Source organism: Mastomys coucha, unplaced genomic scaffold, assembly GCF_008632895.1.
Source record: "Mastomys coucha isolate ucsf_1 unplaced genomic scaffold, UCSF_Mcou_1 pScaffold1, whole genome shotgun sequence".
Lineage (NCBI taxonomy): Eukaryota > Metazoa > Chordata > Mammalia > Rodentia > Muridae > Mastomys > Mastomys coucha.
Genome location: NW_022196891.1, coordinates 24,438,251 through 24,462,289, shown reverse-complemented (window position 1 = coordinate 24,462,289; position 24,039 = coordinate 24,438,251). Strand labels below are relative to the sequence as shown.

The 24,039-nt window shown below is 43.9% G+C and overlaps 1 protein-coding gene across 1 annotated transcript in view; it reads right to left on the bottom strand.

Moving 5' to 3' along the window:
- Positions 1 to 3,885: 3,885 nt before the first annotated feature.
- Positions 3,886 to 24,039, bottom strand: part of Rab3gap1 (RAB3 GTPase activating protein catalytic subunit 1) — a 66,431-nt gene continuing 46,277 nt past the window's right edge. Inside the window, exons 14-24 of the mRNA XM_031381055.1 lie at positions 23,240 to 23,329; positions 22,674 to 22,846; positions 20,583 to 20,637; positions 19,969 to 20,340; positions 16,336 to 16,473; positions 11,715 to 11,942; positions 9,726 to 9,822; positions 9,529 to 9,632; positions 8,976 to 9,091; positions 8,510 to 8,612; positions 3,886 to 5,426 (exon numbers count right to left, since the gene is read on the bottom strand). Coding sequence (XP_031236915.1) covers positions 5,190 to 5,426; positions 8,510 to 8,612; positions 8,976 to 9,091; positions 9,529 to 9,632; positions 9,726 to 9,822; positions 11,715 to 11,942; positions 16,336 to 16,473; positions 19,969 to 20,340; positions 20,583 to 20,637; positions 22,674 to 22,846; positions 23,240 to 23,329 — 1,713 coding nt within the window. The 3' untranslated portion in view covers positions 3,886 to 5,189. The remainder of the gene's footprint in view (positions 5,427 to 8,509; positions 8,613 to 8,975; positions 9,092 to 9,528; positions 9,633 to 9,725; positions 9,823 to 11,714; positions 11,943 to 16,335; positions 16,474 to 19,968; positions 20,341 to 20,582; positions 20,638 to 22,673; positions 22,847 to 23,239; positions 23,330 to 24,039) is intronic.

Genomic DNA, 24,039 nt, shown 5'->3' with positions numbered 1-24,039 from the left:
TTCTTCTGCCCAGCTCCTGTGTCCGAGGTGGCCTCTTCCTGAGCCTAGCCCCTGTGTATGTGAGCTGGCATCTCCCTCCCCCTGACCCCCCGCCCGCCACCCCATATCTTGCTCCTGAATTGCTCTTTCTTGGTTATGTGAAGAGGGATTTTAAAATATCTGCTGTAGACATTAATCTTGTTTCTGGAAGAACAGCTGGTGCTTGTAACTAGGAGTCTCTCCAGCCTGAACTATTTGTACTTCTTTATAGATCTTGGATATTAATTGCCCGTCTGATGCGTAACTTGGCAAGAATGGTTTTTCTCATCCTGTAGGCTGGTTTTCTAGGGAGTAGCCGAGTGGTACAGTGCTTGCCCTGTGTGTACAAGACCCTGGGTTTCATCTCTAGCACCACAAAAGGAAAAAAACAAAAAACAACAACAACAAAAAAAAACAAATGCAAAATGAAAACAAAAAACAAAACAAAAAACCCAAGCCCTCTTCACTCTGAGCTTTGGAGTGCAGGATAAGTAACCCCGTTCAGTTCTCAGGATAACTTTTTGTTTTGCTTTTTTGTTTTTCGGGGGCAGGGTTTTTCAGTGTGGCCCTGTAACTCACTCTGTAGGCCAGGGCCAGGCTGACCTCAATCTGCCTGCTTCTGCCTCCAGAGTCTGGGATTAAATGTGTGTACCATCTCGCCTGGCTAGAAGAAGTTTTTGTAAGGTTCAAGTCCTATCTAAGGAATCCTTGCATATGCCTGTAACTTGAGAGTGCTTTAAAGCCTACGCTCCCATCAGGCAGTTTCAGGATCTCACAGAGAGAGAGAGAGAGAAGGAAAGCAATGAGAATATTGCAGTGCAGTGGTCTCGTCTTTCTTTGATGCCTATGAGATAAGTGTCTGCTGTCCCCCAGAGCGGCTTCTGTGCAGCCTGTGAGCTTAGCAGGTCCTCCTTCCCTCCAGACTCATGCCATGGGGTGGTTCAGGTTCTAGCTAGGTGGTATCTCCCAGGTGCACTGGTCTACAGTCAGTGGCCACTGCATTGAGATCTGGATATCCCAAGGTCCTGCCTTTGTACTGATCCTGTTGGAGAGATGCATCACTGGCTAGCCATCTGCCTCTGAGCACAATTTTGTTAGCCAGATGACAAACGATCGTTTGTTATAGATCTAAGAGTGCCTACAAGTGAAGAGAGCCTGCCCTGCTCTGGGTCTGTCCAGGCCCTTCTCGTGTATGAATCACTATATAGATTTGGGATTTAACTTGATAACATGGGACAAAAGATGGTTGCTTACAATCCTCCCCTAGAGTAACAGGGGTAAAGAAAGGTGTGAAGTGGGCTGGAGAGATGGCTCAGTGGTTAAGAGCACCGACTGCTCTTCCAAAGGTCCTGAGTTCAAATCCTAGCAACCACATGGTGGCTCATAACCATCCATAATGAGATCTGATGCCCTCTTCTGGAGTGTCTCTGAAGACAGCTATAGTGTACTTACATATAATAAATAAATCTTAAAAAAAAAAAAAAAGAAAGGCGTGAAGTACATGAACTGGGTAGTCCCTTAGAAGTTGGCTTCTTTTTTTTTTTTTTAAGATTTTATTTTATTTTATGTGTATAAGTACACTGTAGCTGTACAGATGGCCATGAACCATCATGTATGTGGCTGCTGTTGAACCTCTGCCGGCCCGCTCACTTCGCCCCCACTTGCTCTGGCGTAATTCACTGCAGCTGTCTTCAGACACACCAGAAGAGGTCGTCCGATCTCATTACGGGTGGTTGTGAGCCACCTTGTGGTTGCTGGGATCCGAACTCAGGACCTTCGGAAGAGCAGTGAGTGCTCTTACCCGCTGAGACATCTCTCCAGCCCCGGGACTACCTAACTTCTAAGTCTTCAGGTCAGCTTACTTACAGCCAGAGAGGCCCGTCCTCTCCCACCACCCTGCCCCTTCACTTTCCCAGAAGAGTGGAGAGTGGGACATTCACACTCTAAAAATATTTCCATGTCTCGTGTAGGCAAGCTATTCCAGCAGAGTGCCAGTGAGCTACTAAGAATACAGTTCCTTCCTTGCATAACTCTGGTAAAAGCTAAGCCTGTTTTAAGTCAAAATTAGGGTTCAGAAAGGATAACCAAGTCCTTGCAGGTCACTCACTATCCACTCAAACAGCGCAGGGGCTAGCAAACTTGGGAGCCTTGTTCAATGTCCACTGAGTCCACATGGTGTCTGAAAGAAGCCACCTATCTCTTGTCATAAGCAAAAGCTGTCTAGCGTCAGCTTCTGAAGGACAGGTCACAGCATAGTGGCCTATGCCCCTGTCCCATAGTGGCACACAAGTGACCAAGGGGCCTCAGGATGTTTGGAGAAGAGAATGGGTCAGTAACTTATTCATGATTGGATGGAGATGTGACTTGATTTATAATTCAGAGCCCCGGGTGTCTTGGTGGAGGTGGGAGGGCCATTACGGAAAGGCCAAAGGGATAAAAACCCATCTAAATAGGGCGGAGGCAAGGCATCATTGCACAGAGCAGCAGCCAGAGAATGGAAAGAGGAAAACGACCCAGCCTGTGAGCAGACACTAACACGTGTTCACCTCCTCCCTTTCCTCTGCTTACCCACTTCCTTCCCTGTCCCATGCATCTGTGTGCACTTGTGCCACACCCTGCTCACCATGGACTAAGACTTTTATGACCATACATAGGCCTCACGATGGGTGAAGGATGACGGCCTGTTTGAAGTGGTGGAGTATCTGGGCAGCCACTCTGCATAGTCACTGGGTGCTTGGATGGCTCCCACGGCTGTCATTCCTCCTACTGGACTGTGCTATTGGGTCATTTTGTCTTTTCTGGTGCTGGGGACATAGCTGCACCTCATGACTGGTAGGCAAGCACACCACAGCTGGCCAACTGATCACGGCTGCACGGTGGTCTATGTTCCCAGGACGTGTGTTCCCTACAGTTTATGCAGCCTGGTCGATAAGCAACTGAGAGCCCCGAGGGATGCTTCTGAAACATTACTTGTTTAAAGATATTTTTTGTGTGTGTGAGTGGCTGCACGTATGTGCACATGTTGCATGATGCCCACACAGGTCAGGCGAGAGTGCTGGATCCTGGAACTGCGTCAGAGATGGTTGTCAGCCTCCATGTGGTGCTGAGATCTGAAACTGGTCCTGTACAAGAGCACCTAGTGCTGCTCTGAGACTTTTATTTAAACTTTCTTATTTGTAGATGTGTACAGGTGTGTGCCAGAGGTCACCCTTGGGTATTGTTTTTCAGGAGGTCTCAAACCTGAGCCTGACAAACCCTTCTCACAGTTTACCCCCGATCATCACCATTGAAGAGTGGGTGGGCTCACAGGATTCATGCAGCACTTCTTATTTTTTTTTTTTTATTTTTATTTATTTATTTATTTATTTATTTATTTGGTTTTTCGAGACAGGGTTTCTCTGTGGAGCCCTGGCTGTCCTGGAACTCACTCTGTAGACCAGGCTGGCCTCGAACTCAGAAATTCGCCTGTCTCTGCCTCCCAAGTGCTGGGATTAAAGGCGTGAGCCACCACCACCCGGCTTCATGCAGCACTTCTAAGCACCCCTCAGAGTTTTCTCTGCTTCCCATCTCATGGACTCGTTCTGGGCCGACTACCCTATGCTACGCTGGCCTTAGGTCAGTCTTCCCCACCGTGAGGCAGGGCAGAGGAAAGGGGACACTGCACACTAGCCTTTTTACACACTGGAGCTCTTGCCTATATGTCATCAGTATAACACTAATACAGAGGGTACTTTCTACCGAAAAGAGATGGATGGCCACACTTCAGAAGGCAGGAAGAACATTCTGCAGACACCTCCTTGTGATATTAGAGAGAATTGGAGCAGCAGAAACTGAGTGAAGTAAAAGAAGGGCTCTCGGGGAGAAAAATCACAAGTCACCATACAGACACCAGTCTGTTTTATTAGATAAACAAACAAAGCCATTTGAGACTAACCACCGCACTATAGACTTCTGTCATCAATACCCACAAAAGCAGACACCATCCTGTCTTCTCGTGGTTCTGGCCCTCAGGCCTCAGCCGTATCTATGGGTTTCTAAGAAGCAAAGTCCAGCATTTGAGAGGAAAGAGTACTGTGAAGGCTAGGCGTCAGCCCTGGCCCTCCTATTCACAGACAGACACGCGTCTGTGCACACCATACAGATAAATATATATATATATATATATACTCTTTTTTTTTTTTTACAAAAATAACACAGGGTTTGTATGGTTCTATTAATTTTTAAAAATCACACAGGTGGAATTTACAATTCAGCATAACCATTTTTTTACTTTGGATTCAAGTGGGAATTTTAGGTCCCAAAATAATTTACAATCACCAAAGAGAGGTCCCACAGCAGCACACTGAATGCACTCTGAGCTGCAAACAAGACAGAGCCATCGCCCCTGCACCAGGTGCTTCTGCCCCAACTGCTCACGGCTACAAGAGCCAAGCAGCCATCCAGTTCTGCCCACTCACGGCCTCTGCACACACCACAGCTCACTAACTGCACGGTGATCTATGTTCCCAGGGTGTGTGCTCAGCATGCGCTCGTATGCCGTCATCAAATACCATCCCTGGCCAGCAAAGCAGAGAAGTAAAGTGCAAAGCAGGGGTGCAACCAAGAGGACCGAGAGATCCTAAGAGACAGACGGACACAGAGAGAGCGTACTAATCTGCAGCCACACATTTCATGTACAGATTGATCAGAAGAAATACATTTGGTTAGTGACATGGAAAAACAAAACTGAAATTCTAGTCTTTCTCCTAGAATGTTCAAATGCTCATCAAATACCACATAATAAAGCTGGCCATTTATCCGGTGACTGAATAAACAGAATGTCACATGGCAGTTTAAAAACACAGATTCTGGGACTAAGGCTCTACCACCAAATATCCAGAACGTGAGCTAAGAGATACTCTATCTTGCGTATGTAATACTAATAAGGATAGCCACTAAGTGTCTACACAGATGACTGTCACAGGAGAATGAACAAACTCTGTCCCCCAAGGTGAGAGGCTCATGTGTGGTCTCTCCCCCAGGTAGAAGTCTTTGACACCTCAAATCTATCCGTCTGGCTCAAGCTTGGTACTTGAGATGCCTCTTGGTGCTGGTGGGACGCCTGCTGCTGGTTCGCCAAGGTCGTGTCAGGTGCCCGTGGCAGGAGCTGCCTCTCATCCTTTATGCTCCCGCTAGAAGAAGGAGGTGTCTGAGGAAAAGGCACCCGCAAGTCTGAAGTCCTCCTTGGTGAGCACACTGTACATGCGCTGTGGCAGGGCCTTGGAGTAGGGAGCAGGCCGTGGCACAGTGGCCCTCAGGATCAGCTCCCGGCCTGCAGGTGGTGGGAAGTCTGACACCAAGGTCTGTCTTCTCTCCTCTGGGTAGCCTGACCTCTTCAGCTCCTCCTCCAGCAGAGCCACTGCAGCAGCCTTGAACAGAACCAAACACCAAATTCAAGAGCCAGTTGAAGGCTAAATATCCAAGGGCAGATGGATAAACATAAGAAACACACAATGACCTGTGTCACTTGGAAATGCATTATGTCTACTGTGTGTTATGATTGCTCAAAAGAACAAATACGGAAAAGCAGAAAGCCGAAAAGAGCTTGGGCACTAGTGAGGCAGGCAGAGGTGGGTGGCCGGCACTCTGCTCTGAAAAGCAAGGGCTCCTCAGCAGTGGAGGAGCTGCACTGGTGCCTGCACTTCTGCAGGCAGTGACTCACGTCCGAGTTAGACGTTAACAGGACAGACTTACTCTCAAGTCTGGAAAGGTGATTTTTTTATCTCTGTTCTCTCAGCTAGTTGTTTTTTAGGTCCTCTTGCCAAATTAGAACCAGGAACACTGGCTTTGATTGTTGGATAGCTAATGTGACAGCAAGTTAACAGATGCCCACGGCCATGGCCACAGAGGAAAAGTGCTCAAAGTTGAAGGCATTGCTTGTACATTCAAACTGCACCAGTGCAGCCAGTCGGAGCCTTCAGAACGCAATACTGTCCTCCTTTCATGATTCCACTGCTTGGGAAAATTCTTTGGGCAATGGAAACATGAATTAAGCTGTACAGCCAGAGGGGTGCCAGATCCAGCCAGTTAGAGATGGTTAGGATGACCTTATGAAGTTAGAGGGATGGGGAAGAACAAAGAACTATGAGGGACATAAGGCCATGTTGTTACCTCATCAGAAGATTCAGTCAGCTTGAGAAAGGTGAGAAAAGAAACAGTGATGAAAGGGACCGAGGGAGCTGGGCAGACTTGGGCATGTCAGGAATGGCATGCACTGTGTGGGCATGACTCCATCCAAGGGTACTGAAGGTGCACAAAACCACATCACAGACACCAGACATGGCCAGCGCTCAGGCTCATGCATCTGATGGCCCAACAGGTGAAGTGCAGGGTCACTTAATGAGGAAATGACTGAAAACCCTCACTCTTCCAAACAAGATGCTGTTTCAAAAGGTGGCTTGACACACAAACCATAAATTTAAGGACACATGTATAGAAATAATTCAACTTAGCAAGACTGAAACAAGGCAGTCATTTTTGCTGAATTCTACATACCTAAACCTATACGGTCTCAGTCAACTTTATTACAGTTCAGAACTTTAATATTTTACACTCTGGGTTTGTGGGGGTGGGGTGTTCATGTGCGCATATGCTACAGCACACATGTGGAGGTCAGAGGCAACTTTCTGGCGTGGGTTCTCTCCATTTCCCATATAGGTTCTGAGAACAAACTGCCGACAGACTGGGCAGCAGCTGCTCACCCCTGAGCTGTGGCACTGGGCCTACCGTTTATAATTTTGAAGAAAAGCTCTAATATGAAGCTAACTTATGCTATAAAAATTCAGCTCTGCCTTAAATAAAATTATTAAATCTTCATTTGTTAGTTGAGTCTTGTACAAGGTCTCTGCTCATCATGAAAAGTTACATCAACTCAACAGTCCATGGAGCCAGACAGCTAGACAGCCAGGACCGCACATGCCATGGGTCCCTGAAAGCGCTGGCTGCCAGGGTAGACCGTGTGAGGTATACTCACAACCTGAGGTCCTGGAGGAGGACCCTTAATGTGACAAACCACCAAAGTAGAAAGCAGAAGGATCACAGCAGCCCGAGTGTGTAAGACATAGTGCTGAAAACTGAAATGATGACGCACCTTTGTTTCTCTAGCCGCTCTGTACTTAGGGAAGGGCTCAGGGGGCTGCTCCAGTTTGGGGGAGTAAGTCTGATCACCCCAAACAAGCAGCACTCTAACACTAAAGACCCAGACATTTCTGATTTTAAAACTTAGCTCATGATTTCCTTAAAAACCAGTAAGGAGTTGAGTCTCCCATACTGAGGAGAAGCTGCAGCAGGGGGTGACAAGGACACTGCCTGTCAGCCTCTGTGTTAACATGGAGGAGAGGTACAGCTGGAGAGAACAGAATCAGAGAGGAAGACAAGGAGAGCAGTACTGACGCCTACAAGTCACTAATGTCTAAGCCAGTAAGGTTTAGCTTTCAACATTCAGAACAATGTGTGTGACTGTAATTGTGAGTTTCTCAGTAGGGATGATGCAACTGTTAGTCCGTGTTCCGGCTAGTTGTATGTCAATTTGACACAAGTTATAGTCACCTGAGAGGAGGGAGCCTCAGTTGAGAAATGCTTACATAAGATCCAGCTCTAAGGAAGCCCACGGGGCATTTTCTCATTTGCTGACTGATGGGATGGGGTGAGGGGCTGCTGAGCAAGCCAGTGAGCAGCACCCCTCATGGCCTCTGCAGCAGCTCCTGCCCACTTGGCTCTTGCTCTGGCTTCAGGGATTTCCTCCCAAACTGCTTTTGGTCGTGGTGTATCATCACAGCAATAGTGTGTGCACCAAGATAATGCTTATTTGGTAGAGAATGACTGCCTCAAGGCTGAGCTGGTGTTCTCGTTTCCAGTGTCATCTTGGTCCAAGTCAAGGAAAGCTATATTTAGTGCACATTATAATACTCTCACCTGGGTCACCAATATTAGTGTGCCCCAAGGGAATACCAGCACCCTCCAGAGTACACATGCATGAGTGAGTGTGTGAGTGAGTGAGTGTGTCTGTGTGTACATATATACACATATGTGACCAATACCCCTTAATCAATATAACTTAATTTCCTACTTTCACGAGAGGAGAGAATAATGAAGATAATCTTCCAAACTGGATTTCCTCCTGTGCTGTTTACACAATTTTCACAGCTTGAAATCCTTTTCCTTTTGGGACAATCTCTATTACAGACTAGTCAGAAACGGAGGCTATAAACACGTTTTCCCACACCATAGCTCTGGTTGTTGCTAAAAGTCCCCTCCAGCTTCTAGAACAATGGTGTGTGAGCCTTCTAATTTCCACAGTTTAGGTCTGAAATACTCTTTCATCACTTTGCTTAAAAGTGATCTCAAAGTCGAAGTTAGAGTTCTGGAGCCTGTTCCTTTCTGTGTTGTCACCCCTGTGTGGGACTTAAACACCATCCTGGGCCCAGAGAAGCCAAGAAGGACTCTCACATACCCGCTGAGCATTCACGAACAGCTTGTGGATAATTCGGCCAGCATGTCCTCTTCCTGCCCCAGTGACTGACACTTCAGGCTGCTCCAGCAGGCAGCTGACAAACCTAGAGGAGGAAGCAGGAATGGTCAGGCTGCTGTGCAGGCAGCCCCATTGGCAAGTCCTCCTAACCCACCCATAGACAAGTGAGAGTGACAGAATCGTCTGGTAAGAACTCAGTGCAGCTCTGATCCTAAGAGAACTCAGTATTTCGCTGTCTATCATCAGAGGGCAGAATATTTGGTTTTGTTCTTTTGTTGTTGGGTCTGCCTTGACTAACATAAACATCCCACTACGTATCCCAAGGTATTCAAAGTAGCCTGTTGCTTCAGCCCTGCAAGTACTGGGATTAACATCATGAGCCACCATGCCATCCTCTCTCAGCAGCAGGCCCTCCTGTGGACAAAGTGAGGGGTACAAGCAATAGTACCTTTCCAGATCTTCCTTTTCTTCCTCATGCTCACATTTCTCAGTTCCAAATTTGGCCTTCAGGGACCGGGCTCGGGCTATTATAGCTTCCACAGTAGTAATCTGAAGGATGATTTCCTAGTGTAGAAAGGGAGCACAGGCACTGAGAGACAGATGCAGAGCCTCAGCAGGGACAGGTGCTTCTCACCAAGGCTTACATCCTGAGTCATGGGAAGGAGAGAACCAGTTCCTCTGTCCTCTGACTTCTACATATCCCGTGACATGCATGCAAACCAACCTGACCATCCAATAAATGAGTGTAAAAAGAAAATGTAAAACACAGCCTTAAAAAAAATTAAAGCAATTATTGCCAGGTGAGGGGAATTGCACCCCCACCCCCCAGACAAGGTTTCTCTGTCTAGCCCTGGCTGTCCTGACACTCACTCTGTAGACCAGGCTGGCCTCAAACTCAGAAATCCGCCTGCCTCCCAAGTGCTGGGATTAAAGGCATGCAGCACCACCGCCTGGCCTTTGAGGGGAACTCTTGGCAAGACCCTAACAGAGCAAACACTTACTTCCAGCTTCTTGTCTTCGGGGCTGGGGAAGTGCAGAACTTTGCTGGAATGGGCTATGATCTGCTTTATACTCTTCTTAACAGAAGGGATGTTTTCCAGACTTTCTATTATTAAAAAAAAATCAAAGCCATAGTTAAAAAGGAAAGCAAAGCCCTTCTTTGGAAGTGTGCGTAGGCCTGATGAGCTGAGACACTTACCTTCCTCCTTTACCTTGAGAACAGCTGCATGAATCACACAAGGCAGTAGGTGCCTGGCTAGGTCTGCAGGCTTCTGCATGGCCAGGTAGTGCAGCACCTGAGGGAGAGACAGGAGACAAGGAAATACTGCAGTTGGCATCCCTGGGGCACAGAAACCTGACCTCGGCTCACTCTTGCCCCTTCCCCAGCTAAGCAGCAGCTATGGCAAAGGTGAGCCTGTGTCTCTTTTGCGTCTCTCAATATCTTCTTTGCTCTGTACATTTACTGTTTTGACTATAATACAATACAGAATGTTTTCCTTGAGTGTTGTCTGCTTAAAATTCTAAATGCCCCTAACCATAGATGGGTACCTCTTAACCTAGATTTTGGGAAATTTCTGCTATAACTTTAATAAAAATGTTTTCTTTGCCTTTAGCATGAAAAGGCAGTAATTCGTAGATCTGGTCTTTTCATAGTATCACATACATCTCAAATGTTTACCTTCTTGCTGAATTTTCATTTCCACCATTTTTCTCTGCCTGCTTGATTTCCAATTCCGACCTTCTTGTCTTCCTATTTCATTTACGTGTTTAGTGTTGTCTTGGAATTCATTCAGGACTTTGTGACCTCTGGCTTTATTTTTCTAAGATTTTTTATTTTGTGTGTATGAGTGACAGAGAAAATATCAGACCTTCTGAAATTGGAGTTAGAGATGGCTGGCTTCTTTTAGCATTCCTTCCTGAGCTCCACAGTGCTTGTCATATCCCTGGGAAAGCCTTCTCAGATCAGTTCGCAGATGCTGGGCTCACCTTTGAACTGGGACTGCTGCACTTGTAATCTTTTGAGGTCAAGTTCAGGTGACTGATGCTGGTCAGACCTCTGTGCACTCATAGAGCAGTCTGGGTGACAACGACGCTCTAGCTCTGCGCAGATGTTGGCATACCACTGGAAATCTGGTCTTTCGTTTCTGTTGAGTACTTAATCTTCCCCTCTTACTTACTTCTTTCTCATCCTTTTTCTGTCCCTAGGTGGTTACCATCTCTTCTCTACAGAAAGCTGTGCATTACTTAAAGATGGACTATGTTCTGAGAAACTCACCATTGATTTCACTGTGTATGAACATGAGAGAATACCTAAGACAAACCCAACTGATATGTCGGTCACTGGATATAACCTCTTGATCAATCAAAAGACAGGTGAACAACACACATCTGAAGCTGCTGCCAGAATAACACGGCTGGCTCATAGTTAAGGATGGCAAGTGCATTCTTGTCACAGCTGCCCAGTATTATCATCAAGTACTATGTACATACATGGAGGACAGTCAGTACTTTTCATACAGCTGGAGAACCTCATAGATGCTCTCATGTCCTGACTAAAGTGCACATAATCTCCTTGACCACCCTGGCCATGGGGTTCTGAAGAATCACAGCATCTAACAATGACAGACTCTTCCCAGTGCTCCTCTGTTAGTGCTATGCTGAGGTAGCTCCTCTGTCCCTTCTGATGATTTTCAGAATTCCTGCCCCCACCAGCCACATCCACAAGGTTGCAGCACCAGGAGCAGCACTGAAATCTGCCTCGCTTCTCTAGTCACTGTTAATCTGAAGATCTCTAGAAAAATGCTGGAGAAATGGGTTTACTCATTGAAATGATGTAAGGGCAATCAAGAGCCAGGCAGGGCCACTACTCTCTAGAATTGCAAGCATTTTCTTATAAAGTTTGACTAAAGATGGTGAACAATATTTGTATACACAGATCCCCATTTCTCTCATTTCCCTAGTAAACATTTTGGTGGAATTCTAAGGACATGATCATTTTCAATACTTCCGATATAAAGTATAAGACAGTAAGATGCAAATGTTCCATATAAACCACAGCTGTCTTTACAACTAGCTCTAAAATATTAAATGTAATATTAGGTACAAAAAGTTTATTGAATTTCAATGTTTTGCTTGCTAAGTAAGTACAAAGTCTCATATCTAAGATTTACTGGTAATTTCCTAGTACCTTCTCAGCCTCTCGGGTATCATCAAACAATCTCCTCTGGCGTCTAGCTGGAACAGGCTTAGCAGTTTCCCAGGCTTCTACCCACATGTTGCTGGGGATCTTCATACGCGCACTCAGCTCCCCCTTTAGGACCACATTGCCCTTCTCATCAGTCACTTCCTCCTCGATGTAGTCCCTGGGTGAGTACCACCTCACAAAATCTTCCAGAATGCAGCCTGGATTAGCTGCCTAACACAAAAAAGCAAACAAAACAAAAATCAGCATTTCTGGACAAGCCTAGTGCAAAATTATATTCACACTTAAAGTTTGAACATCACATTTAAAATAGGAGTTGTTAAAGCACCAAAAGTGTTTCTCAATTTTACAGGAAAACCAAAAAAGCACCATTTTCATGTAATGACTTTTACAAACTTTGTAGGAATAACTACCCAGCACTGAACAAAGTAGTAAATAAAGTGTAGAGAATGAAATAATGCACAGCACAAGCAGAATAGCATGGTGAGAGAGACGCTCTACCCTGTGCTTAGGCAATACCAGCACTGCACTGTCTATTCTACCAGCTAGCCTCCCTACACCGTCTATTCAGCAGCCAAACTCTAAGGCTACAACAAACACCTCATCTAAACTACTTCTATGCTATCAAGGAACTGAAATCCCACTATGACTGTTCAGGCATCTAAATGCAAACATTAAAGTTCCAGTTATTGCACAACTACCTAGAATTAATAATGATATATGCCAAAACTTTTCAGCAATTCTACTTTCAAACCTAGAGGATAGAGTGGCCTCGCACTGCTTGTGGAGAGGCAGAAGTTCTCTCTCCAGGTACTCAGTACTGTTAGCAGAGTCCTAAGGATGGCGTGCAGCACTGTTGGTGAGAACACTTTTCCCATATGATGGCTAAACTCATGGGGCTTGGCGTCACCATCCTTAACCCCAAGGGACCCTAAGGACCAGGAGGAAGTTCTTCACCAACTGTAGAACCCAGTTTTGTTGTTGTTGTTCTTTCGTCTTTCCTGAGTGCTGGGAACTGAACCTGGGTCCTCTAGAAGAACAGCCAGTGCTTTTAACTGCTAAGCCATCTCTCCAGGCTCACAAGATCCATTCTTGTAAGGCTGTGCCATGGTTTATGACGGTGACTAGGATTTATGTGCAAAGGTGTGGATCCTACGCAAGCAGCATACCAGCTCATTTGTAAAGGCAGTAAGTTTGACAGAAAGCAACATTCAGCTCCTATGTTAGACTGGTGAAGGTTTTGTACTAGAGCCCTCCCCTGCCCCAAGTTCTTAGCAACATACCAGCAAGGACAGACACTTCAGCCATGGCTTATCCTCTTTCTACTGTTAAAGGATTTATTATAACAGATGGCCCAGAATAAGCCCCTATGGTGAATGGGTGCCTCACTCTGGGGTCTCTAAGCAGTACTGCTAGTAAACTGTCCCTACAGAAAGGGAAAGGCAACTCATGTCTAGGATAACTACTTACTTTTAAAAGCAGCTATCCCACACAGCTATATTCCTAAGAGCCACCTGATGCATGTGCCTCTACCTTCTGGTTAAAAACGTTATTATAGGCCGGGTGGTGGTGGTGCACGCGTTTAATCCCAGCACTTGGGAGGCAGAGGCAGGTGGATTTCTGAGTTCGAGGCCAGCCTGGTCTACAGAGTGAGTTCCAGGACAGCCAGGGCTATACAGAGAAACCCTGTCTCGAAAACACCAAAAAAAAAAAAAAAAAAAAAAAAAAAACCACGTTATTATAAACTTGTAGGTGTCCAGCTTAGTCCAAAAGAATTTAATGAGCAGCAATTCTGCTAGTGCACAATGCTAAAAGAATGGCACTGTTTGCAGTGTTTGTATGAATGTCTGCAGAGCCTGCTGTGGCGCACACACTGACTTCTGGAGGCAGAAGGAGAACTGCAGTGGAGGCCGTCCACACCAGCTGACCCACTTCTTTTTGGTTTTCTCCACAGAGCCTTTGGCTTCTCTTTATCCACTGAGTCAATTGTTTGAATACTGCACAGCAGAGTCAAAGTCACACACTTCAGCATCATTTGGCAGGACTTATGGGCAGATAAGCAGAGATATAAGGCTACCTGTTATCACTTACCTCCTAGCAGGTGGAAAAGGAAGTAGAAAAAGTAATCATGAAGGGCTTGTGTTTAAAAAGAAAGAAATCGGGGGCTGGAGAGATGGCTCAGTGCTTAAGAGCACTGACTGCTCTTCCAGAGGCCCTGAGTTCAATTCCCAGCAACCACATGGGGGCTCACAACTATCTGTAATGAGATCTGATGCCCTCTTCTGGGGTGTCTGAAGACAGCTACAGTGTACTTCCATATAATAAATAAATAAAATCTTTTTTAAAAAAAAAGTTGGGAGGAGAGGCCCTTGGTTCTGTGAAGGCTCTATTCCCCTGTGTAGGAGAATGCCAGGTCCAGGAATTGGGAGAGGGTGTGTTGGTGAGCAGGGAGAGGGGGGAGGGAATAGGGGATTTTTTTCAGAGGGGAAACCAGGAAAGGGAAGAACATTTGAAATGTAAATAAAGAAAATATCTAATAAAATTTAAAGAAAAAGAAAGAAAGAAATCAAACTCAGGCCATTCTGCAGAGCACAGATGTGGACTGAGAAGGGCTATCAACTGGGGAGCCAGAGGCTACTGTGGATTATAAAAAAGCTCAGGGGGCTGGAGAGATGGCTCAGCAGTTAAGAGCACTGATTGTTCTTCCAGAGGTCCTGAGTTCAATTCTCAGCAACTACATGGTGGCTTCACAACCATCTGTAATAGGATCTGATGCCCTCTACTGGTATGTCTGAAGACAGCGATCTACTTACATTAAATTAATTAATTAATTAATTAATTAAATCTTTAAAGAAAGAAAAAAAAGAAGCTCAGGCCTGGAAGAAGTTTCAGAAGTTCACATGAAGACATCGAAGGCATTGGCCACTGGCCTCCCTTCTGAATTGTCTGTCACATTCAGGTTGAATACACTTTCCAAAATTCATGTGGGGGCTGTCGAAATGGCTCATCTGGTAAGAGCACTGATTGCTCTTCTGAAGGCCCTGAGTTCAATTCTCAGCAACCACATGGTGGCTCACAACCACCCGTGATGAGATCTGATGCCCTCTTCTGGTGCGTCTGAAGACAGCTACAGTGTACTTACGTATAATAATAAATAAATCTTTGGGCCGGAGCGAGCAGGGACAGAGTGAGCGGGGCCAACCAGAGTGAGCAAAGGTCCTAAAAATTCAATTCCCAACAACCAGATGAAGGTTCACAACTATCTGTACAGCTACAGTGTGTACTCATATGCATAAAATAAATACATCTTAAAAAAAAACATGGGGGTAGGAGGGTTTTGAAATATTTTTTAGATTTCTGAATTTTCAAATGCAGGAACTGAGCTTAGACTCATCTAGCCCTGCGATTCAATCACTTCTCATGCATACTGCATATATAACACACCATGAAGGTGATCTTACACAATCACTTCTCATGCATACTACACATATAATACACCATGAAGGTGATCTTATACAATCACTTCTCATGCATACTGCATATATAATACACCATGAGGTGATCTTACACAATCACTTCTCATGCATACTGCATATATAATACACCATGAAGGGGATCTTACACAATCACTTCTCATGCATACTGCATATATAATACACCATGAAGGTGATCTTATACAATCACTTCTCATGCATACTGCATATGTAATACACCATGAAGGTGATCTTATACAATCACTTCTCATGCATACTGCATATGTAATACACCATGAAGGTGATCTTACAGAATGACTTAAATAATTTTGCACATGAAACAATGTCATGGTGTGGGATTTTCTACTCATGGTGTTAGGTTAGGACTTTAAAGTCTCAGATATTGGGGGCTGAAGAGTTTGCTCAGCAGTTACGAACACCACTTGCTCTTCCAGAGGACACAGGTTCAAATCCCAACACACACATAGTGCACAGATATACATGCATACAAAATATCCACACACATAAAATTTTAAAGTTTAGATACTGGTTCATATAGTATGAATGTGGGGTGTTGTACACCCAAGCCTTTATCCAAGCCCACAATAACCCTTCCAGGCAGCAAATGCCCACTCTTCCAAAATCCCGACTTTTCTGAGAAAGTTCCCATACCCGCTCAACTGGTCAGCCAGTTCCCTCTGACCTTGCATCCCTTGAAGACTGACTAGTTAGTTATGTAAACATCTTCTCTCATCAATAGACTAAATAAATACTATATCTCCCCCTACCTACTCACAGTGTGTGTCACACATATGTTTGTTGCATAAATTAATCCACATTTCAATCCCTAAAGTTTCCAAATCCATAAATTGGATGAGCACACACAAAGGAAAAAAACATCCCTAACACACAGAATTTGCAATTCTCAACTTTAGAAAGAAAGTTGACTTTCTTTTTCAAACCTAAGAAGTGAGTCTGACATGTCCTTTGGGGACTGGAAGTAGCGTTTTGTAACAAGTAATAAATCCAAACACTTAAAAGAGGACACAGCCTTCATGGCACTTTATAGTGTTGTTCACAGTCTCATCCCAGAATAGCTGAAAGCAGAGCAGAGCTCTGGAAGGGTGACCTACCTTAAAAGACTCCATGTCTGAGAGGAGACAGGCACTCTGCATGCGCGCACGCAGGTGCGCCCCCTCAGCAGATGTCCCTAATTTTGCTAAGACCTCAGACTGCTCTTCCAGCAGATCTTCTGTCATGGGTGCTGGTTCCTGTGATGACACACAAATGGACAAAAGTCACCAGGGCCTCTTCAGAGACACAGCAAGACCATAAACGTAGGATAAAATGTTTCTGCTTATGCAGCCATAGCATACATAATTGAAAGAATGTAAAGAATTGCAAAATTTACAAACAAATGGCATGAGCTTCTACTGGAGCACCAAGCACACTTCAGAGCAGAGGCCCTAACTAACTCCCGATAATGAGATGCTGCTTTTTATTGCCCTAGAGCTATGAAGTCACAGGATGGAAGGGAAGGAACAGAAAAATCACGAAAGAATAAATGTGAATGAACCAAAATAACATGAGTCCAAAATAAAACTCTGCTGAAGAATGACCCATATAAACACACACTGTAGCCTGGCATGATGGCACATGCTGCAATCCTAGCCCTTGAAAAGTGAGGGCTAAAGGGCTGAGGGCTTAAGACCATCCTCACCCTCACTGTGAATTCTGTACCAACCCTGGCTACATGAGACCTAATTCAACTTTCTCCTTTCTACCCAATATCAAAAGCCAAGAACATTTCTGTCCTAGTTAGGTTTCTGTTACCACAGCAATGCTAACCAAAACCAACTTGAGGAAAGGGCTTATTTTATAATTAATTCTCAAGTCAAAAGCTGAGGGAAGCCAGAGCAGATACTCAGGGCTACGGAGGGGGGTTGTTTGCTGCCTGCCCTCCATGCCTTGCTCAGCCTGCTTCTTTGTACAACCTGCTAGAGAGAGCACCATTCAGTGGGCTTCCTGACAGCAATCATTAACTAAGAAAGTGCCCTGTGGACTTGCCTACAGGCTAATCCAATGGAGGCAACTCCTTCAGAGAGGTTTTCTCTTCCCAGGTATCTCTTGTTTGTCTCACACTGACAAACACTAATCAGGATAATACTGTATTAGTCTATGAACATATAGTACAAATCATTCCATTCATTATTTATTTTATTATTGTATGTGAACCCCATGACACATCAAGTGAAGGGGGTTATATAAAATAATCACTTGCATTGCTGGTGAGGATACACATCCTATCAACCACCTAGAGACTTATATACTTATACATTTAACTCATACTTATGCACTTAGTTTATACTTACTTATACATTTAACTCATATACTTAGAGGCTTAACATTTAGTTTAAGCTACTAAAACATTTCAAGATATATAAACCAGTCAATTCAAAGGAAGTCATGCCCAGTGAACACTGACAGATGCTTAGGTTCATCGAAAGGCAGGGAAACAGCCAGGCATGGAAGTGCACTCCTTTAATCCCAGCACTTGGGAAAGCAGATCTCTAATAGTTTGGGACAACTTTATCTACAAAGTGACTTAAGTGACTTTCAGACCAGCCAAGGCTACATAGGAAGCACTTTCTTAAAATAAGTAAATGAAAGATCTTACACGGGCAGTGGTGGCACACACCTTTAATCCCAGCACTTGGGAGGCAGAGACAGGTGGATTTCTGAGTTCAAGGCCAGCCTGGTCTACAGAGTGAGTTCCAGGACAGCCAGGGCTACACAGAGAAACCCTGTCTCGAAAAAACAAAAAACAAAAAAACCAAAATCCTGCACTGCTGACAATGATATGGACTGGAAACATAGTTTATGAAAGTGACATAAAATGTAAATAATTTCAATGCTAGAACCTTATTGTAATTTCTTGCTAAACTGCCATGGCTATAATGTATCAGCACATAGTAAGCATTCCATCTATACCTATGAAAAGGGGAAAGAGTGCGAGAATTACTTTCTTTACCCTTTAATTTACCACTGATGAGAATGTAAAACAGGTACAACCTGTTTAAAGGGAAACTTGACAATACTGATCCACTTACCTAGTGATGCCATTTTTCTTACATAAATGATGGCAGGGACTCACGATACAGACTATTTAAAAGAGCAAAACCTTGCAAATGACACACATAGTGATCAACATGAATAATTCAATAAGCTGTAGGACTTCCACATGTTAGAATAATATGCTGGGCGTGGTGGCGCACGCCTTTAATCCCAGCACTTGGGAGGCAGAGGCAGGTGGATTTCTGAGTTCGAGGCCAGCCTGGTCTACAGAGTGAGTTCCAGGATAGCCAGGGCTACACAGAGAAACCCTGTCTCGAAAAACAAAACAAAAACAAAAACAAAAACAAAAAAGAATAATATACAGCAACTATAAATGACACAGATGTACATTTAATGGCATGGGGTGAGCCTATTGACAGGATAAACAAGCTGCATATCAGTCCATACATTCAGAAATGAAACCAAATCATAAATATCAATATGCACACATAAATGCAAAGGAACAAGTGTAAAAAACCGTAACTCAAACTGGTAATAATCATTACTTCTGAGGATGGGAGCTGAACCAGTGAGCAAGTAGTCGGTTTTTTTTTTTTTAACAAGTATTCACATATCACTTAAGCAAAACCAACCACCAAAAATGAACTGTTCTTCCCTAGACTCCGAGTTGCTGTTCTAATGGTGCAAAATGGCTTTAAAACATGTTTGAAGAAATACAAACAGTCCTGGGCTGGAGAGATGGCTCAGAGGTTAAAAGCACTGACTGTTCTCCCGGGGGTCCCGAGTTCAAATCCCAGCAACCACATGGTGGCTCACAACCATCTATAAAGGGATCCTATGCCCTCTTCTGGTGTATCTGGCCGCTACAGTGTACTCATATACATAAATACATCTTATTTTAAAAAAAGTTTTTTTAAAAAAACATAACAGTCCTAACTGAAGGATGATTATTTTTGCTCTTTCCATTCTGTATTTTGGAGTACTCCAAGCATTTCATCTATACCTATGAAAATACAGTTTAAGAACCCATAATTCCACAAGGCTCAGGATCCACTGTGGAGGAGGGGCGCACATGTCTGTGGACATGACATGGCCACTGCACTTGTAGATTCCCAGCAGCTGTAGCTGCCTGCAGAAGATCAAGCCAGTCACCATTCCTACATGGAATGATAGGGATTCATGAGCCCTGATGTGTGGCTGAGGAGCCACGGACAGATGATGGCTCCTAGGGAGTAGAGACTCAGTTTCCTTTAAGGATGTGGGTCCTTGCAGGCCAACCATGCTTCAGGGGAAGGCCCCATACCAAGGAGTATATGGGAAAAATTTTTAAAAAATTTTAAAAAATTAAAAAAAATTGGAGTTGATGGGCTATTTAAAAGAAAAAGGAGGGCACAGAGTTGGGAAGATAGGGGAAGTATAGACTCTTAAGAGAAGACGGGGAGAAGGTGAGACTAAGTATGATCAAAACATATTGCATAGAATTCTCAAAAGAGTTAATAAATCACCTTACATTAGGTCAGTACTATCTACTAAGGCTTCAAAACACTGCACAGTTTCAGACTGGCAGACCCGAATGTTACAAACCAAACAAAGACGTTAGACAGTCTCCCCTACCCAAAGCAAGCACCTGCTCCTGGGAAGGAGGCAATCAGCAGCAAGGCAGCTGAGCGTGCGAGCCTGGGTGCACCCACCTGGGTCACTGGGATGTACAGAGGCTCTCCGTTATGCAGCAGTGTGAGTTTCCCGTGCTGGTGCAGGCGGCCCTCTGGCTTTAAGTTGGCCATCTCCTTGGGACCTCCTTTCTTACCACTCTCCTGTCCGTTTCCTTTAAGGTCTTCGGTATCACTGAGGCATTCGAAAAACTCTTCTTCGCTATCGCTCCAGGAATCCCAGGACTTCCCTACTTCTCCCTTTTCCTTCTCTGTATCTCTGAGATGGTCCAGGCCTAGCTGGCCTCCAGCTTTCCCAGCATCCCCTGCATATGCACTAGCCGTACTATCTGAAGGGCTCGTCTTCTTCCCTTCATCACGTGCTTTCTTCCTTTCAATACAACAATTTAACATCTGAAGAAAACAGAAATGGCATTTATGGATGAATTAGAGAAAAGCAGTGTGTATCAATTGCTTCAATATTTCTTTCTATTCTTTCCCAAGACAAATGACAGGAACCATAAGCACTCCATAAGCAGCTCAAGGCAAACAGCCCATGTAAGTAACTCCTACACTTGTGCTCCGTTACGTGTGAGGGTCTGCATCCATATGGAATTATGGAAGTGTGTGTGCGGGACTGCTATGGAAACCGTTACCTGTAGCTTCTGATGCAGCAGACAGCATCTTAGATCTGGTGGTCCACTTGCTAGTCTACCAATAAATAGGAATAAAAAGCTTAGTTTTAATAAAATTATATTAGATAAGCGTACTTACACATTGCCAATTTTTTTAACTATATTGTTAAGAAACCAAAACTAGACTTTCATTCTTAAGAAAGCCAGGTTCTAGAAGGGTACACATGATTAAAAGTTCAAATTTATTTTATTCTATCTCATGATCAACATCAAATATAAAAAAAAAAAAACATGTGAAATATGAGGGCAAACTCATAACAGCTTCCAAGCTAGTTAGAAACCTGAGTCTAAACTCACCACAGGAAGAAACTTTGCATATCACACAAACTAAATTCATCTGTACATTCACCTTTCAGTTGTATATAGGTGGACTTGCATTATACAAACCACGGTCTGTCTGTCTGTCTGTCTCTCTCTCCCCCCACCCCCTTTGCCAGTGAGATCCTGGACTCCCTTTGGTTCTAAATCACTAAATTCCTCCACTTGGTGTGCTTCAGCATGCCAGTGAGTTCCAGAGCAAAACAGTAACAGCTAAGAAAGAATCCAGATAAACAGAGGCTGGCAAACATCCTAAGCTAACACAGAACACTTTCAGGTTAGTGGCCATTAAACCAGTCATGTCATCCTCTCCTTAGCAGGGTAGATGAGCACCAGCCTAGCAGGATTGGCAAGTATGCACAGTTAAGAGTCTACACAAGGGGGCTGGAGAGATGGCTCAGCGGTTAAGAGCACTGACTGCCCTTCCAAAGGTCCTGAGTTCAATTCCCAGCGACCACATGGTGGCTCACAACCATCTATAACGAGATTATACCCTCTTCTGGTGTATCTGAGGACAGCTACAGAGTACTTACATATAATAAATAAATAAATCTTAAAAAAAAAAAAAAAGAAGTCTATACAAGCCGGGCAGTGGTGGCGCATGCCTTTAATCCCAGCACTTGGGAGGCAGAGGCAGGCAGATTTCTGAGTTCTAGGCCAGCCTGGTCTACACAGTGAGTTCTATAGCCAGGGCTATAGAGAGAAACCCTGTCTAGAACAAAACCAAAAAAAAAAAAAAAAAAAAGTCTATATAATCAGTAAAATGTCAGTATAAAAAGATTCTAGATTGGGGCTGGAGAGATGGCTCAGCAGTTAAGAGCACTAACTATTCTTCCAGAGGTCCTGAGTTCAATTTCCAGGAACTACACAGTAACTTACAATCATCTGTATTGGGATCTGATGCCCTCTTCTGGTGTGTCTGAAGACAGCTACAGTGTATTCATATAAAATGAAATAAATAAATATTTAAAAAAATAAAAAGATTCTAGATTATGTTTAATACCTGAAATTACAGTGTACTTTAAAGGTATTTTCCTTCAAATAATGAAGTATGTGCACAGATGATTTAAGAAATACAAAGAAGAAACAAAGAAAAAAATGTACTTCCCTACCCGGGAAAACTGTTAACACTTGACTATATTTCTCTCCAGTCTTTTTTCTACTCTTACATATCAGCATAACTGAAAGCATTCTATGGTGTATCACCATACCTAGTTCCTAATACAGATCCTAGGACTTAACCTTGTGTGTTTGCTGAGACAGGATGGGTCTGACCATGTAGTTCTGGCTGGGTTGGAACTTGCTATGCAGAGCACATTGACCTTGAACACACAAAGAGATCTGCCTGCCTCTGCCTCTTTGCCTCCTGAGTGATGGGAATAAAAGCATTCAGCACTATGCCCAACATAAATAGTTTCTATGTTAAGGTTCTTGAGGTATGCAGATGTAGCTCAGTGTCAGAGCACTTGCCTGGCATATATGAGGCCCTAGGTTCATGCCCCAATACCCTACCTCAAACAAAACAATAAAAGCTTCTAGAAGAAAACTTTATAGTCATGCAGCACAATGCTGATATTAAGTTGTCAGGCCTTTTCTCCCATCAGAAATGTACTGCACTGAATACCTGAGTCAAGCTATATACATACTTCTTACAAAGAATTCCTGAAAAAAGTCAGATATTTGGTGATTAAAAAATAAAATCCCATCTAAACAATTGGAAATTAAAGTTATTACCCTGGAATCAGAAAGTTGTTTTCCCATCTGAAACGCATTTCAAGAACAAATTCCTGCCAGAGATGCGCCACTCCCTTCAGCCCTCCATGGTAGAAGTTGATCATACAAAGACACAAGGCCAGTTTGTATGTTAAACTGTCAGAGGGCGCAGACTTGAACTGATTGTAGAGAGTCTAAATTTAACAAAACAAAAACAAAGCAAAACCTGTTAACAGCAAATCTGCATGCTTAGAGTATGTAAGAAGAAGCTTCCATCAAAATTAACCCATGGGAATCTGCTGCAGGACAAACTCAAGGATTTGACAAGAACTACGGAGGGCCCCATCAGCTATGCATAGGACGCTTATGCTCTTAGTCTCTATTGCCCAAGAAGCACTTGCTGGACAAAACAGCTATCTACACAGATGTCCTAAGCAGGTCATCAACTGAGTGGAATGGCTGTGAATGCCACTCAGTTTTCCCAGATGGATTTTTAAATGAAGAGATACTTAGGTATCTCTAGACATTCAGCAAAGCCCTAGACATAAAGTGCATTCACAGTATTTGAATGTCCAACTCCAACTTACATAGTCTCCAGCCTCTGCTGCAGGATTGCTATTGTCTACTGAAGTCGTTCCATCTGACAGCTTCTCAGAGACGGCATCTGGGAACAAGAACTAGGGGAGGGATAACCACAGGTTACACCTGCCTTCTGTGATGATTTCTAACATTCTTTCTCTCGAGAGTCAGTTCTTACTATAAAGCTCTGGCTAACTTAGAACTCAATATGTAGACCAGGATGGCAAAGCACTCACAGAGATCCACCAGCTCCGCAGGTGCTGGGATGGGATTAAGAATATAAACTACTACCCCACAGAAGACACTGACTTTCCACTGGATTTGCTGTTAAAATTATGAGAATATTCTTACTGTGATATCCAGATGATTCTATATTGTCATAAAAAGGAAAATATTTTCAGCAATTTCGAAATTTTTCATTCAGATAACCACTTAATTCTGTGAGGTAAACAACACAGAAGCAAAAATCCTATCACACTGATTCCATATTCATCAAATGCTAGTAAATCCTGTAATTTAAAAAATGTGAATCCCTTTAAATAGAGTCAAAACTCTATAACAAATTATCTAAAACCACCTCTGTATTCCTGAGAATCTGTGATGAGATCATCCACAGGTTTCCATGCATGAAATACTGAAGGCCTGGTGGAAAACAGCCCCTAGAGATGAGGAGCTTAAGCCTGCACTGGCCAGTGTACCTGCTCTAAGTTAGCACTGTGCACATAAACAGATGTGATAGTGGGTCAGTGCAGATGACAACTGACTGTATAATGACAGAGATGTGAAGGTGGGTCAGCACAGATGACAA